This window comes from Cannabis sativa, chromosome 6 (genome assembly GCF_029168945.1).
Source record: "Cannabis sativa cultivar Pink pepper isolate KNU-18-1 chromosome 6, ASM2916894v1, whole genome shotgun sequence".
NCBI classification, from domain to species: domain Eukaryota; kingdom Viridiplantae; phylum Streptophyta; class Magnoliopsida; order Rosales; family Cannabaceae; genus Cannabis; species Cannabis sativa.
Window position 1 is genome coordinate 75,473,768 of NC_083606.1, and position 14,581 is coordinate 75,488,348.

General features: G+C 32.0%; 2 protein-coding genes across 2 annotated transcripts; one reads left to right on the forward strand and one right to left on the reverse strand.

Annotated features, from left to right (window-relative positions):
- Positions 1 to 98: 98 nt before the first annotated feature.
- Positions 99 to 2,795, reverse strand: LOC115697816 (L-ascorbate oxidase homolog). The gene is made up of 3 exons (XM_030624950.2): positions 2,378 to 2,795; positions 706 to 1,824; positions 99 to 615 (listed from the first exon to the last, which is right to left on the reverse strand). Exons 1-3 carry the CDS (start codon positions 2,641 to 2,643, stop codon positions 315 to 317), a joined length of 1,686 nt encoding a protein of 561 aa, XP_030480810.1. The 5' UTR covers positions 2,644 to 2,795; the 3' UTR covers positions 99 to 314.
- Positions 2,796 to 11,519: 8,724 nt separating this feature from the next.
- On the forward strand, positions 11,520 to 14,067 carry LOC115697018 (L-ascorbate oxidase homolog). Its single transcript, XM_030623916.2, has 4 exons — positions 11,520 to 11,969; positions 12,141 to 12,775; positions 12,872 to 13,355; positions 13,457 to 14,067. The coding sequence occupies exons 1-4, from the start codon at positions 11,725 to 11,727 to the stop codon at positions 13,764 to 13,766; spliced, it is 1,674 nt and encodes a 557-aa protein (XP_030479776.2). The 5' UTR covers positions 11,520 to 11,724; the 3' UTR covers positions 13,767 to 14,067.
- Positions 14,068 to 14,581: the final 514 nt, after the last annotated feature.

Here is a 14,581-nt window from a genome sequence, read left to right on the forward strand (position 1 = left end):
TATTGTATTGTATTGTATGTCAAAGATTATTTTGATGCAAATTCTCAAATAAAGAAACAAAATTAGCTTCTCCATTTTCTCTTTAATTTCTTCCCTTATTTGCAAAAGAAGTCAGTATGGTGATTCTATACTTTTATTAATCATATAGTGGGTGACATTACATACTGTAGATTAGAAAAGGGTTGTTGCTCCATCCTAACAATTTTGTTTTTCTTTTCTCTTTGGTTGGTGTGATCCTGAACTTTTACATAATTTTGTGTCTTGTAACACTAATTGATTGACTGAAACGAATTGTGGCCTCCTGGATGATGAGTTTAGATGGTGTATGGAGGTGGGAATGGCAGTTTCTTAACGATGCCGCAGCGCAAGGCATTGTCTGGGATGTTGTACTCGTCCCTGAGTGACCGTGCCGGCGACAACACGCTTATGTAGAGCTGCTGCCCCAGGTACCGATTCTCTGTCAACTCTGATCTCAAATTCCACATCCCAGCATTGTCAAATGTCAGTAAAATTGCAGCATATGACTTTGGGAACACCTGAATTGTGTGCCTGCTTACGGCATCAAGAAGATTGTAGTTTCTTCTTTGCTCTGGGCTCCATTTCCCTGGTCCTATGCTGCATCAATAGTAAAAACACACACATCAAATAAAGTAAGTTTAAGTGTAATTTACTCAGTTTTGAACAAGGGAGTGTCTCTCTACTTACGCAGCTGCAAAGAAGGAGTATCCAGCCAAATGCCATGACTGCAAGCTCTTCTCATGATTTTCGAAGATGATCTCCACGAAGTTGCGGAAAGTTTGGTTGATAACATTAGGAGCCATAATCAGTTTTTGTGGGGTGTCTTCAGCTGTTGGCTCGTCTTTAATAATGTCGTACTTGAAGACTTTGTTGGCTACCCTGAAATACTCAGCCAGTTTCAATGGTGTGGATGTATCAACATGGGAGACTCCATTGATTGAGTAACGAAGTTTCCCATTAACCCTGCTAGCCGAGTTTACTAGCTTGATGGTTCGAGTAATGTTGATCTTTCCGTAGTGGTAAGAGCCCTGAGGGTTTGGCCTGGCTGCACTAGCTGTGAGATTCCACCTAAATGAACGGAACTGGTTGAGTGACCATGCCCAGTTTCCAACAGGGGCTGCCGGGAGTTGAGGCGAAGGAGGGCCTCGCTTGGCATTGGTGTAAGTGATAATGGCTTTTCCTGTCAAAACTTTCTTGGTGAATCTTGTGGAAGCCACCATGTAGTAAGCCTTTGGCTCTTTATCAGCTGTAACGAGCACCGAAAAGCATTGGCCGACATGGACATCGAGGGACTCGTAGATGTTTTGGACTGTGTGAGAGCCTTCCATCTCAACAAGCTTCATTAGGTGGTTTTGGATTCTGAAATTGAGTGAGGTCTTAAGTCCCACATTACATATTCTGTACTTGTAAGTCTTTCCAGGCTTCATGGTGAAGAGAGGCTTTCCCCTGCCTTTCTTGTCTAGAGATTTTCCGTTTATGAGTACCCCGTCGGGTCTGGCCAGAGACCGTCCACTGTCCAAGAATTTCTTGAGAGTGGAGTGGCTCTTGGTGTACCAATCACCGATGAGGACGGTGTAATCGTCCTCTGGATCGGCGTAAGGGACGGGAATGAGGAGTCGGCTGTTGACACGTAGGCCTCCGAAACCTCCTGCAGCTCTGTGCATGGCTGTGGTGGGATAGTAGATGTAGCTTCCTATCTGATCCTTTACTTGGAATCGATAGGTGTAGTTTTGGCCTGGTGGAATTGGGCAGTTGGTTCCTGGTACTCCATCTTGCCATGAATTCTTCCTGTGCTGAACTCCCATCCTAAACAACATCATCATCATCATCATCATCAACATTAAGATTATTTTCATGCATCCATAACATAACACATATAATAAGAAGGTAAAATTTAGGGTGGTGTTTGGTTGAAAGTAATAAAATGGAATGGAATCAAAAGTAAACGGTTTTTATTATATTTTTTTATTTGATTGCATTTTAAAATATGAAATGTAGTTTTAATGGAATAGTTTTAATGATTATTCTATTTTGAAATGAAAGAAATAATCATACCAATGCAATTATTCTTATGTTTTCATTCTTAGGAGTTTTAGGTCTTAGGTTAGGAGCATTATTATTTGGTACTTTAAAGTGTTTAACATTACACCGATATGACACTTTATTATTAGTCAACAATTTTCTAATATCGTTTATTAAATTAAAATGTATGAGACTCAATATTAAAATGCACAAATATCGGCGTGTCATTTCTCTAGGTCCTAGCTCCTAGGTACACATGCATGATTAAGATTATTTGCATGCATAACATAACATAAACTCTATATATGGGTGGTGGTGAAGAAGAATCAGTATGTACCAAGTCAAGAGAAAGGGCTCATCGAGATGGTTGATGACATTGACAATAATGTTATTGTTGGTGGTGGAGTTGATGTTGGGACCTGGGAATTGTCCATTTATGAGAATTCCTTGCTGAGGAACCCCTAATGGGGAGATTGTACCATAAGTGACTTTCCATGTAAAGTAAAGGTAAGGATCTTCTGCTTCAAGCCTTACAACCAAACCCCATACCCAAATCACCAATGACAACAACAACCCCTTCCTACTTATAATACCCATCATCATATATAAATATATAATAAAATGACAGATTATATCTGTCTAATTGGTCCCTCTTGAAATAAGATAAAGAAGAAGACGAGGGCAGTCTTCTTCTTTGAGCATATATATGTGTATATATATGTATAGAGAGAGATCAGACCGGTGTTATTAGAGACCTTATGTGTTGTTATATAATATATAATGTTGGTAAAAATGAACCACAAAATTAATTAATGAATTATTATTAGAAATTAACAATGGTAATTGGAGTCCTTGTTTAACGCTCTTCCTCTCACTCTCTCTTTTACTTTTTTTTAACCCCCCTTATATAGAAATTACAACCACAACTTATAGCTCAACCTTTCCTTACAACTCATCATCAACCTTATGTTTTGTAACAAACTTTTATTAATTATTACTATGCACTAATTTGGTCATATACAATTATAACATTATCACATTACATTAATGTATTCTATCTTTTAATGAATACACTCTCTTTTTAGAACTCAATGAATTACATGTTACCATGCAGAATATATAATATTAATATATAGTTTGTACAACAAATGAAGGGGTGAAACTATATTTGGTTTAGCATAATGTAATCGTAATAGAATTACTATTGTAATTCTATTGTTTGGTTTGGTTTTGAAAATATTGTAATGCCCCCTTTACATCATTATACTATTCATATGAATGAGAATTAATTAACCATTTATGTAAAAATAAAATTATTCTTATACCTTTGCTTTATACATTTCCATTATCAAAAGAACTTTTTCTGAAAGGGACATTACCAAAAGAATTTAAAGTAAAGATATTTTTATTAATACACTGTTAATCTATATTCCTATTCCAAAGATAAATCAAACACCATTATACTATTCTTAAAGTTAATACTATTTTGGATTTTATATTTTACAAAAGTTACCGATTAGACTTTTTATTTTGTTAAATGATAAATTAAACTATGTATTTATCAAAATAGTACTAAATAATACTATGAATTGATTTTTCGTCAAAATAAAACTTAATAATAACCCGATTTATTAGAAGTGTTATAACTGATTATGTTTTTTACATTTCTTCGTGCTAAAAATTATCTTTAAGTTGATTGTATATATAAATGACTGAAAATTAAGCTTAGGATTCTATTTGTACTATTTTAGAAAATACATGGTCTATTTTGTCATTTAACAAAAAAAATGGTTCAATCATTAACTTTTACAAAACACATAGTTCAAAATAGTATTAACTATTACAATTATCATTTTATTTCACTAAATCAAAAGCGACCTTGTTGAGAATCATGAGGTTCCATCTCAAAACCAATTGGCAATGAGTGGAGTAGCCCATGTTCTTATATATGGCTCAATTCTCTACCATTTATTCCATGTGGGACATTGTCCACAATATTCCCCCTCAAGATGATGGCTATTTTTTGCTCATCAATCTTGAACCGTATCAGAGTGGACATGGTCACTATCTGTATAGGTGCGGATCGGATATGATCACTTGCCTGCAAGGGATATGGCTCTGATACCATGTTGAGAATCATGGGGTTCCATCTCAAAACCAATTGGCAATGAGTGGAGTAGCCCATGTTCTTATATATGGCTCAATTCTCTACCATTTATTCCATGTGGGACATTGTCCACAATAGACCTAACTTCTTATAAGATACCAAGCCACCATTAACTACACTAAAAGATCGGAAAATTATGTAACACCCTAAAATATTTTATCGGTATAAATCGCTTTATATTATATAGATACATCTTATTTTAACCCTAATTTTGTCATAAAAATATTTATCGAAATTATAACTAGTCTTCTACAAAATTTTAATAAAGTTTAAATAGTTTAAAATACTGTTGACATTGACATTATTCTTTAAAATATTTATAAATATATTTATATAGAAAAATATGTGCGTGCACCCTAAACTATTTATGACTTGTTAACAAATTTACTTATTATTTCTCAAAAATTTATAAAAAAGATAAATATAACTATAAAATGTTTCCCTTTATACCAGCACAACATTCTCCATGAACAAATATATTTATATAAGGCTAATTAGTAATTTTTCCTCCCGAACTTTAACATGTACTAAATCATGTCCCCTGAATTTTTTTGGCCGTTAAAAATTCCCCCTGAACTATTAAGATTGTTAAATTTAAGGACTTTTGTCTAATTTTAGTAAAAAAATTCTAACACAAATGAAAGTTCAGGGGGCATGATTTAATACATATAAAAGTTTGAGGGGCATGATTTGGTAGATATCAAAGTCTGGGGAGCATGATTTAGTACTTGAAACAGTAAAATTGAATGAAATTAGATAAAAGTCCTTAAATTTAACAATCTCAATAGTTCAGGAGAAATTTTTAACGATAAAAAAAGTTCAAAAAACATAATTTGGTATATGTCGAAATTCGGGGAGAAAAATTGCTAATTATTTATTTATTTTACATATTATCATTTTGTTGTCCCACGTGGATAGATAGAAGGATATCATATCAAACCTACCTGTTTATAAAAGTCATAAATAATTTATTCATTATGAATTAATTTTAAGATCTACTCAAAACAAAAATTAGTTTTAAGATGCAATTTATTTTATTTTTCAAAATATTGGACTTGAATTAGAAAATCTTTTAATATTACGATACTACCCCTGATCAGCATCATCTTGAACCATCATTGGTTCTGTTATTTTTCTGTTGTAGATTAGATACTATTCAGATTAATAAAGCATTTTCAAAGCTTTTTCTTTTCTACTCTGTTTTCACTCATACTTAATATAAGAAGAGAATGATTATAAGTGATCCTTAGAGTTAATCATCGTGATGAAGATATATAATTGTGAAGACTTGTTGTTAGTTTAAACCAAATATAACCAAGACACCAATACAAGAATCCATTCAGTTAGTGTAATCTTGTATCGAGTAAGATAAGACTTGAATGTGTAATTGTTGAATTTTATATTATCAGAATTTAATTTACTAATGTTTGATTATCAACATAATAATTTAACATCTTAAAATATAATTTACAAATTGATAAAATAAACGTATTAGGGTTTTGGATATTTACATTGGTTACAGCAAAATAAATGTGACTCTTTTCGTTCTATCACTCTAACTCTCGATTCCTTTTTGTAGTAGAGTATTTCCAAGTGATGAACCTGGATTAATCTCTTCTAATTTTAGTAAATTTTGTTAGCACAATCTTTTACAAAGACCTGAGTATCACATTGACTAAAGTGGAGTGATTATTCAATCACTATTGTGGCTTGAAAAAAATAAGAAAAAGACAAAGAGAAAGAGTATGGCTGGAATATATAGAGAGAAAGGAAGAGTTTTTTTTTTTTTGTCAATTTTGGCCTGAATTGAGTTATTTGACAAAGACTCTCTTCTCTTTCTTGTTATATTACTTACATTAGGTTTTAGGTTTTATTAAATGGACCAGATAAAAGACAATTGGGCTGAAAATAACCCTTATGGCTAAAATCCACTTATGGAGGCCTATATTAAATTTTTGCTATTTTATTTTAATCAAGCCTTGAATGAAATAATTTTATCTTTTTTTCCAATTTACCATTAATTAAATCTAAACTATTTAAATTCCAATTTTAATTTAGTAATTATAAATAATTATCAAATAAAATATATTTTAAATATATTTATAATTTGACCCACAAAGTGTCATAATTAATAAATAAAATCTTATTTATCTTTTCTCTTCAATATAGCCCAATCTTCGTAAAAATTCTCAAATTAGACATAATTAATTTTTTAATTTTAACTAATTAAATAAATCAATTAATTGAGTCATCAAGATGATATATATCCTAGGTAATTTGAGGACTATGGGCATATGAAATCAAGCTCCTAATAAGTTGACTTGAAATTTACGAAGTAAATCTCCTAACTTATTAATTTATCATGACTCAATTATATACTCATAATTGCACTATTGATTTCATAGAACACTCTATATATATTCAATATAGATACGTTATGAATTATCTATTGTTTCAATTAAAGTAATCAATTATCCTTTATAGACGGTTTACATTGAATAGGGACAAATTACTGTTTTATCCTTTCTTATCCTTGTTTTCGGACGCATGACACGTGTATTTTCAAGGCCCAAGAACTAGATGCACGAGCCCATTCGTCGGGCCCAAACAAAGCTGTGGGTCAGCCCACAAGCGGAGTTGGACCATAGCTTCGGGTTCAAATATGACCCCACCTCGACAAAGCAAGACCTTCTTGGTCCTGGAAGTATGACTCTCGTCCAAAGAGATGAAGATTTAAAGAGACACATCCGGATACCCTTCAGGGGTATCTCAGAAGCGTAATCGAGGAGGCGTCCAGGTGTTATCCTACATGACACCCCTCCGACACCAAATCCCACAGAATAAGGAGTTTTTCCCTTGTGTTAGACTTGGGAAAGGTGCACAACACCCAAAAGCAACATACCTTTTTGTCCAACCTCCATTATCCTAACATTTAAATGTACATAATTGACGATGCATTGACACCTTTCACCATCAAGTTATGCAATTCCGTACTGGCAAAGGAAAGCCTCCTCTTTAGGCCTCACCTACTCGAGCCAAAGTTTATATTATAATGTATTTTACCCATCAACAGGCTTATTTTCATGTACAAAACTCTAACAGTTGTAAGCTGTGTTCGGGGAGAGTTATTGTCTATCGTTGACCTCTATAGTAGAATCAATCGGGGGCCTAAGAGGCAGTGGTTTACCCTAGATTTACCCGATAGCACGATTTCAGCCTATAAATAGGGTTTTATCCCTTCATGCAAAGGGTTACGAATTTTGACTAGAAACTCTGCAAAAATTTAGCAAGAACACTCTTGTGTAAAATACTCTATAGCCAAAGAGTTTAATAATATTGACTTGTGGACTAAGGCTCATTAACGCTTTAACCACGTAAAAATCTTCTTCTTCTTTATTTCTAAAACATTATTCCTTAGCTTAATTTATTATTAGTTAAATTTTCAAAAATCTCAGTAAACACCCTTCAATGCATTTTATCCTTAAAATACTTTGCTCATTGTAAATAATATTTCAGTAAATAATATAATTACTAAAATGAGTACTCCACTATTTAACTCGTTTAGCCAAGCTCAAAGAAAACTATCATTTTACTTTTAAAAAATCATAGAAGCTATAGATGTCCATATCTATGATTAACGTTCTCATTGAATTGCACTACTGAGTTCCTAAGATGTAAGTATGGGCTAGACCAATAGGTAAGTCGGTAACGAATAAGTCAAAGAACTCTAATACTAAAACTGACAAAAGCTTAATCATCTTAGGATTAAGATCAATTGATCTATGATCAATTAAGTGATATTGGCTTAGAAAAGATATAACAGTAAGTTTATGATTTCTTTTTCACTGACAATATTGATCCAGTCTGATGTAAACCCTATACATACAATATAAGTTTACTTTGCTAATGCTTTGAAAAAGATACTCCACTTAGCCAAGGTGTAAGTAAACCACATCGATAATTATCACGTCAGTGTAAATCTATTGCACTGATAAATCATGGGACTAAATATTTTGAAACATATAATCACGATAATTTTCTACTGTGGTGACAACACTATAATCGTGAATAACTATATGTTCAGGATTTAGTAGAATTTATATATTAATTAAATAATTATGAAAATAACATGTGAACCAAGCAATATACAATAGTAAAAAAATGATCTCTGATATTTTATTGATAAGTAAATAAGATTATATTGAAATTGAATTTTATTTAAGACATAAACCCCAGCAGTAATCACTTCTGAGATATTGTATTGGACTTAGGGCTAGTTTGGCATAGTTGTGTTGGGAAAAAAACAGTTGTAGTTGTACTGTGAGAAAAAATAGTTGTAGCAGACTTGTGGAAAAAAACTTAGCTGAGTATTTGGTAAATTATAAATTTTAAAGTGTTGTGAGTTGTTAAGATTCTATTATAATAATGATAATGTTATAATCTAATTCATTATAATCACAAATATATAAAAAAATTATGTTATATAAAATTTTATTTTCTCTATATTTTTAATTATTTTTCTCCATAATATAAATTTATATACATTTGATAAAAATAATTTATTATATCTTTATCACTTGTAATTTTTTTTGTAGTTTATAAAAAATTCTAAGTTGGTATGGTTTGTTAATAATAAAAATATAAATATAAATATAAAATACTTTTTAAAACAAAATAAAAAATATAAGAAATTTAAATATTTTTTTCCTTCAAAAAATATTTTTATTTTTGTAATATATAATAATTAAATACATTTTGAGTACAAAATTATTTATTATAGTCTTTTAATCAAAATAATTTTTTCTTAAAGTTAAGTTCTACTAGCTTTAATTTCTCCATAAATTATTTAATAAGTTGTTTTTAACTGCTTACAAAATACATTTTTATTACAATTTTTTTAAGAAAATAATTTTGAAATTTTTCAAAAATTGTGTCAAACAGGCTCAAAGACTACTGTTGCCTTGCCTTGTGTCTGAACTAAGTAACTCTTGTATTGTTTATCATCGCTTTATTTATGTTTTCATTGTGTTTGATTTATTGCTTTTCTTCTAGTTCTCTTTGGTGTTGCTTGTCTTTGTGTTTGGCTGTGTTTTGCAGGTATTGTTCCTCAACTTTATTAAAAAAAATAACAACATTAAAGAATAGAAATAAAAAATATAAGGATGTAGAATTAATTCCTCAGAGAAATGAAGGTTTGCACATTATGATAATATTATCCAAAATCTCTGTTCCAAGCCTATTCCAAGTTGCTTGAAGCATCTTCAAAGATAGAATGAGATTGTAATTTTTAAAATCAAATTGTGTTGTGTTTATGCTATTTTTATATTGTTATTTAAATTAGAATATCATATTCTATTATTTTTAATGATATTTTTAGTGTTATAAATATATATATCATATATATATATATTTATACATAAATGATATATGTGTATGCTATGTGTATTTTAGACTGTGCTGTGCTTATTTATTTGTAGATGTTATTTATTTTTTAAAATTAGATATCTTGAACAAATTTAAGAAGAAATTATAAAGATTGAAGAGTGATTAGAGAAGTTATAAGTATCGACAATATTGTCCCACATAGATCAAATGTAAAAATATTAAGCTATATATAAGAACATGGGTTTGAGATGGAACCCCAAAATTTTCAATTAATTTATCCTCCATGAGTCATTATATTAATGTTGTTCAAGCTTACGACAATGAAAGTTCCTTTCAATTCAATAATATTTTTGCTTAGAAAACTAAAATTGAACCCTTTTACAGTAGGTGAATGAGTTGTATTTATAGGTAACCATGCAAGTAGGCTAGATTAGTGTTAATTGTGGTTAAGTCACTAGTGGAGTGATTACAAGTGAAAAAGAGTAGGCATTACTCTTAATATGGGATCGATGGGGCAACCCAATGCAGGTGGTAGGTAAGTTGACTTATCTTTTCTTGTGTAATGATGTGATTGGTGCATAAAATTAATTAATAAACCACCAATCAAATGCATGGGAATTAAAGTCTGTATCAGAGTAGTGGGTGTGCAGATTCTTATATATGTTTATACTACTTTATAAGGTATTGGTTTTGATATATTGGGTACGAATGAGACATGCTACAGTGTTTCCCCCTTTTCTCGTTGTTGTAACCAAATTGTCAGTTGATTCAAGATTATCTTTTGTCAGCTGGGATTTTCTCCCAAGAAGTTTCTCGAGTTAAGAAGCAAGGCCCTTGCGGCTAAACTAGGTGCAATGTTGTATACATCCCAGACTTAGAAGGGCTCCCTTCTCTGGCACCTCATTCGTGAGTATATTTAGGCTCCAGTTGATCCTAATCTGGGACTAGAAGCCTAAAATGATCAATCCTGAATTAAACTGTAATGACTCTTTCAATACCCTAGGGGCTAAACTAGGTGCAACATTTAACCCCAAATTTTGGCCCAATCTCCCGGATGGTGGAGATTTTTCCAAATGGGCTTTCGTGATCAGATCGAATCGAATTCTATCATTTCTTGCCTCTTAACACGTGTGGTTAATATAAGAAAAATTTATAAAAATACTGAAATTTGAGTTAACTTTTATAAAAATATTATCACGCGAAAATATTTTTAAAATACTGTGTTTTTATAAACACCAATAAAATACAAAGCTGAACAACTCAAAATAACAGTAAAATACCAGTAGAACACCAGTGAAAACTTAACACAGTATATTGCCAAATAAAACTTATAAAAAAACATAATAAAAAAGTCAAAAATATACAATATTTTTGTAAAAAAATAACAAAAAAAATACCATGTAAATTCATTTTTGACTTTTAACTTTTAATTAAGAATATAGTTATTATTAGTTATCTCTACAAGGTATTATATTATTATGTTATTAAATGTTACCATCATATATAAATTTTAACCTTTTCCGATTGTCCATACATAACAATTATGTTATTACAATATGAGTATTTTTTTTTTCAGAATTAACTAATAATTGATTATTTTTTGTTTCATAAATATATATTTACAAAAATGCATTGGCTGAGTCAAGATCTAATAAATTAAAGAAGGCTAAAGGTGAGGAGAAGTGTGTGTGGTTAATGAAATTAGCTATAGGTGGAAGAAGTCTTAATTGATATATAATTATTATTACATCTCTATTATATTAATTAATTAATTAATTATTATCTTAAAAAAGTAAACAAACAAAAGGAAGACCGTAAAAGAAGGCTTAATTATACAAAATCAACCCCTAATCTTTCCATGGTTGAGCCATTCTCTCTCATACTTAATTTTCTATAATAACAAACCACAATTTTCCATTTCTGCACACAACAAATTAAGACACACAACACATATATATAATTATAGTTTTGTTGTTAATTAGCATTAATTCATCATCATCATCACAAACATGTCTCATCGTTAATCATCATCATTTTATTTCTTCTTCTTCTTAATTATTATAGATATCTATATAGTAGTTTTATATTAATTAATTGATAATAAAAATACCAAAAAAAAAAAAAAAGAGATCATGGCCGGAGGAATGATATTTGGATTGTGTTTATGGGTATTTTGTACAATATTGGCAAAGGCTGAAGATCCTTATTTGTACTTCACATGGAATGTTAGCTATGGCACTCTTTCTCCATTGGGTGTTCCTCAACAAGTCATTCTCATCAATGACCAATTCCCTGGCCCAAACATCAACTCCACCTCCAACAACAACATTGTCATCAATGTCTTTAATAATCTAGACCAACCTTTGTTATTCACATGGTATGTATATATATATAACTATCTAATTACATAATAGAAATGAGATTTTCGAGTCACGTGGTACTTTTAAATTGGTTGACAAGCCTATCAAGTGTCACGTGGCTTGATAACTAGGTCTTTATTTGTTTGTTTGCTTGTGTTTATATGCATTAATTATGCATGGTATTGCAGGGTAGGAATCCAACAAAGGAAGAACTCATGGCAAGATGGGGTGTTGGGAACCAATTGCCCTATTCTTCCCGGAACCAACTACACTTATAGATTCCAAGTTAAGGATCAAATAGGCAGCTACTATTACTACCCTTCCACCGCCATGCAAAGAGCTGCTGGAGGATTTGGCGGTCTTCGCATTAACAGCCGTCTCCTTATCCCCGTCCCTTACCCTGATCCAGAAGACGACTACACCGTCCTCATTGGCGATTGGTACACCAAATCCCACCACATCCTCAGAAAGTACTTGGATGTGGGTCGATCCCTAGGCCGCCCTGATGGAGTCCTAATCAACGGTAAAAATGCCAAGGGAGATGGATCTGATGAGCCCCTCTTCACCATGAAGCCCGGTAAGGTTTACAAGTACAGAATCTGCAATGTCGGGATGAAAAATTCACTCAATTTTAGAATCCAAGGACACCCTTTGAAGCTCGTCGAGATGGAAGGATCTCATACCGTTCAAAACACTTACGATTCTCTTGATGTCCATGTCGGACAATGCTTCTCTCTCCTTATCACAGCCAACCAAGACCCCAACAAAGATTATTTCATGGTTGCCTCCACACGTTTCACCAAGTCTGTTCTCGTTGGTAAAGGTGAGAGTATTCCACATTTTAATCAACTTATTTGATTTAATCACTTGTTGCTAATCAATTAATTATTAAAATTAACAAATGGAATAATTATTTCAGGTGTCATTCGTTACGCTACCGCTAAAAATCCTGCCCCACCATCACCTGAGCTTCCCGAGGCTCCAGTGGGGTGGGCCTGGTCTTTGAACCAGTTCAGATCCTTTAGGTGGAACCTGACCGCGAGTGCGGCCAGGCCAAACCCTCAAGGATCTTACCACTACGGAAAAATCAACATCACTAGGACCATAAAGCTGGCGAACTCGGCTGGGAGGGTTCAGGGTAAACTACGGTACGCTATCAACGGGGTTTCACACGTGGACCCTTACACCCCACTGAAGTTGGCTGAGTATTACATGGTGGCCGATAAGGTTTTCAGTTATGATGTTATTAAGGATGAGCCTCCAGCTGAGTTGGAGAAATCGATAACAGTGCAAACTAACGTCATTAACCAAACTTTCCGTAACTTTGTTGAGATTATCTTTGAGAATAGAGAAAAGAGTCTTCAATCTTGGCATTTGGATGGCTATTCCTTCTTTGCTGTAGCGTAAGTTTATATAAATATATTTATTTTATTTTATCCCATTAAATAAATATAAAAAATTTAAATCCTAATTAAGTTTGCCACTAAACTAAATGTATGAATAGGGTTGAGCCGGGTCGATGGACACCCGAGAAGAGAAAAGGGTACAATCTTTTGGATGGAGTGAGCAGGCACACAATCCAAGTGTTCCCAAAATCATGGGCGGCGATCATGTTGACATTTGACAACGCTGGAATGTGGAATCTTCGATCAGAGTTGACAGAGCGCCGCTACTTAGGGCAACAAATGTACATTAGTGTTCTTTCTCCAGCGAGGTCTCTTAGGGATGAGTATAATTTGCCTGACAATGCCTTGCTTTGTGGCATTGTTAAGGACATGCCATGGCCTCCTCCTTACAGCATCAACGCCGCATAATCATCGTGATCATATGATGATCATGAGCGCCATGCATGGCTTCTTCTTATGAGTACTTCTGCTATTTTTACTACGTACTAAGATCTACTGATGATGATGATCTTAACTATAATTACCATCATCAATCAATACTTAATTGATCCAATTTTAATGTCTTTTTTTTTGTTTTGATTTTTGTTTTGATGTAATTTCTTTTTTCATTTATTTAGAAGGAATATTGATATCCATCATTCATTATGATATTCTTTGATTTCAATTATATATTGGGAATTGAGTAAAGTAATAAGAAGGTTTCTATATATATCTAATTTCTTTCTTTGTTATATAATTATATATAATAATTAGTGAATTAAGTAATTATTGATTACTAAGAACAATATGTAGAAAGATTCTAATGAATTTATGATACAACTTTGACTCATATACATAATGGTAATATTGTAAGAATAATAAAATGTTTTTAATGAATAATTTTATAGCACAAGAGCCCAAAATTATGAAATTAGAATGTAAATTTCCCAAAAATAAATTAACATTGTTAGATATTTAATAGTGATATTTCGTTATATCAATATTTGTCTAATGCATAGATTTGTTATATAAATCTGATAAATTTTTTAATATTTTTTATTATTCGTATTTATTTATATATATAATTGTTTGATTTATTTTTTGGGGAATTACCCCATATACTATTTTTTTAATTTTTTTTTTTCAAATTTACGATTTGGGTTTCTAAAGTGGTTGCAGCGCTAGTTGCAACAGGGGTTTCTGTACGATTTTCTGCTGCAATTTAGGTTGCAGTACTAGTTGTA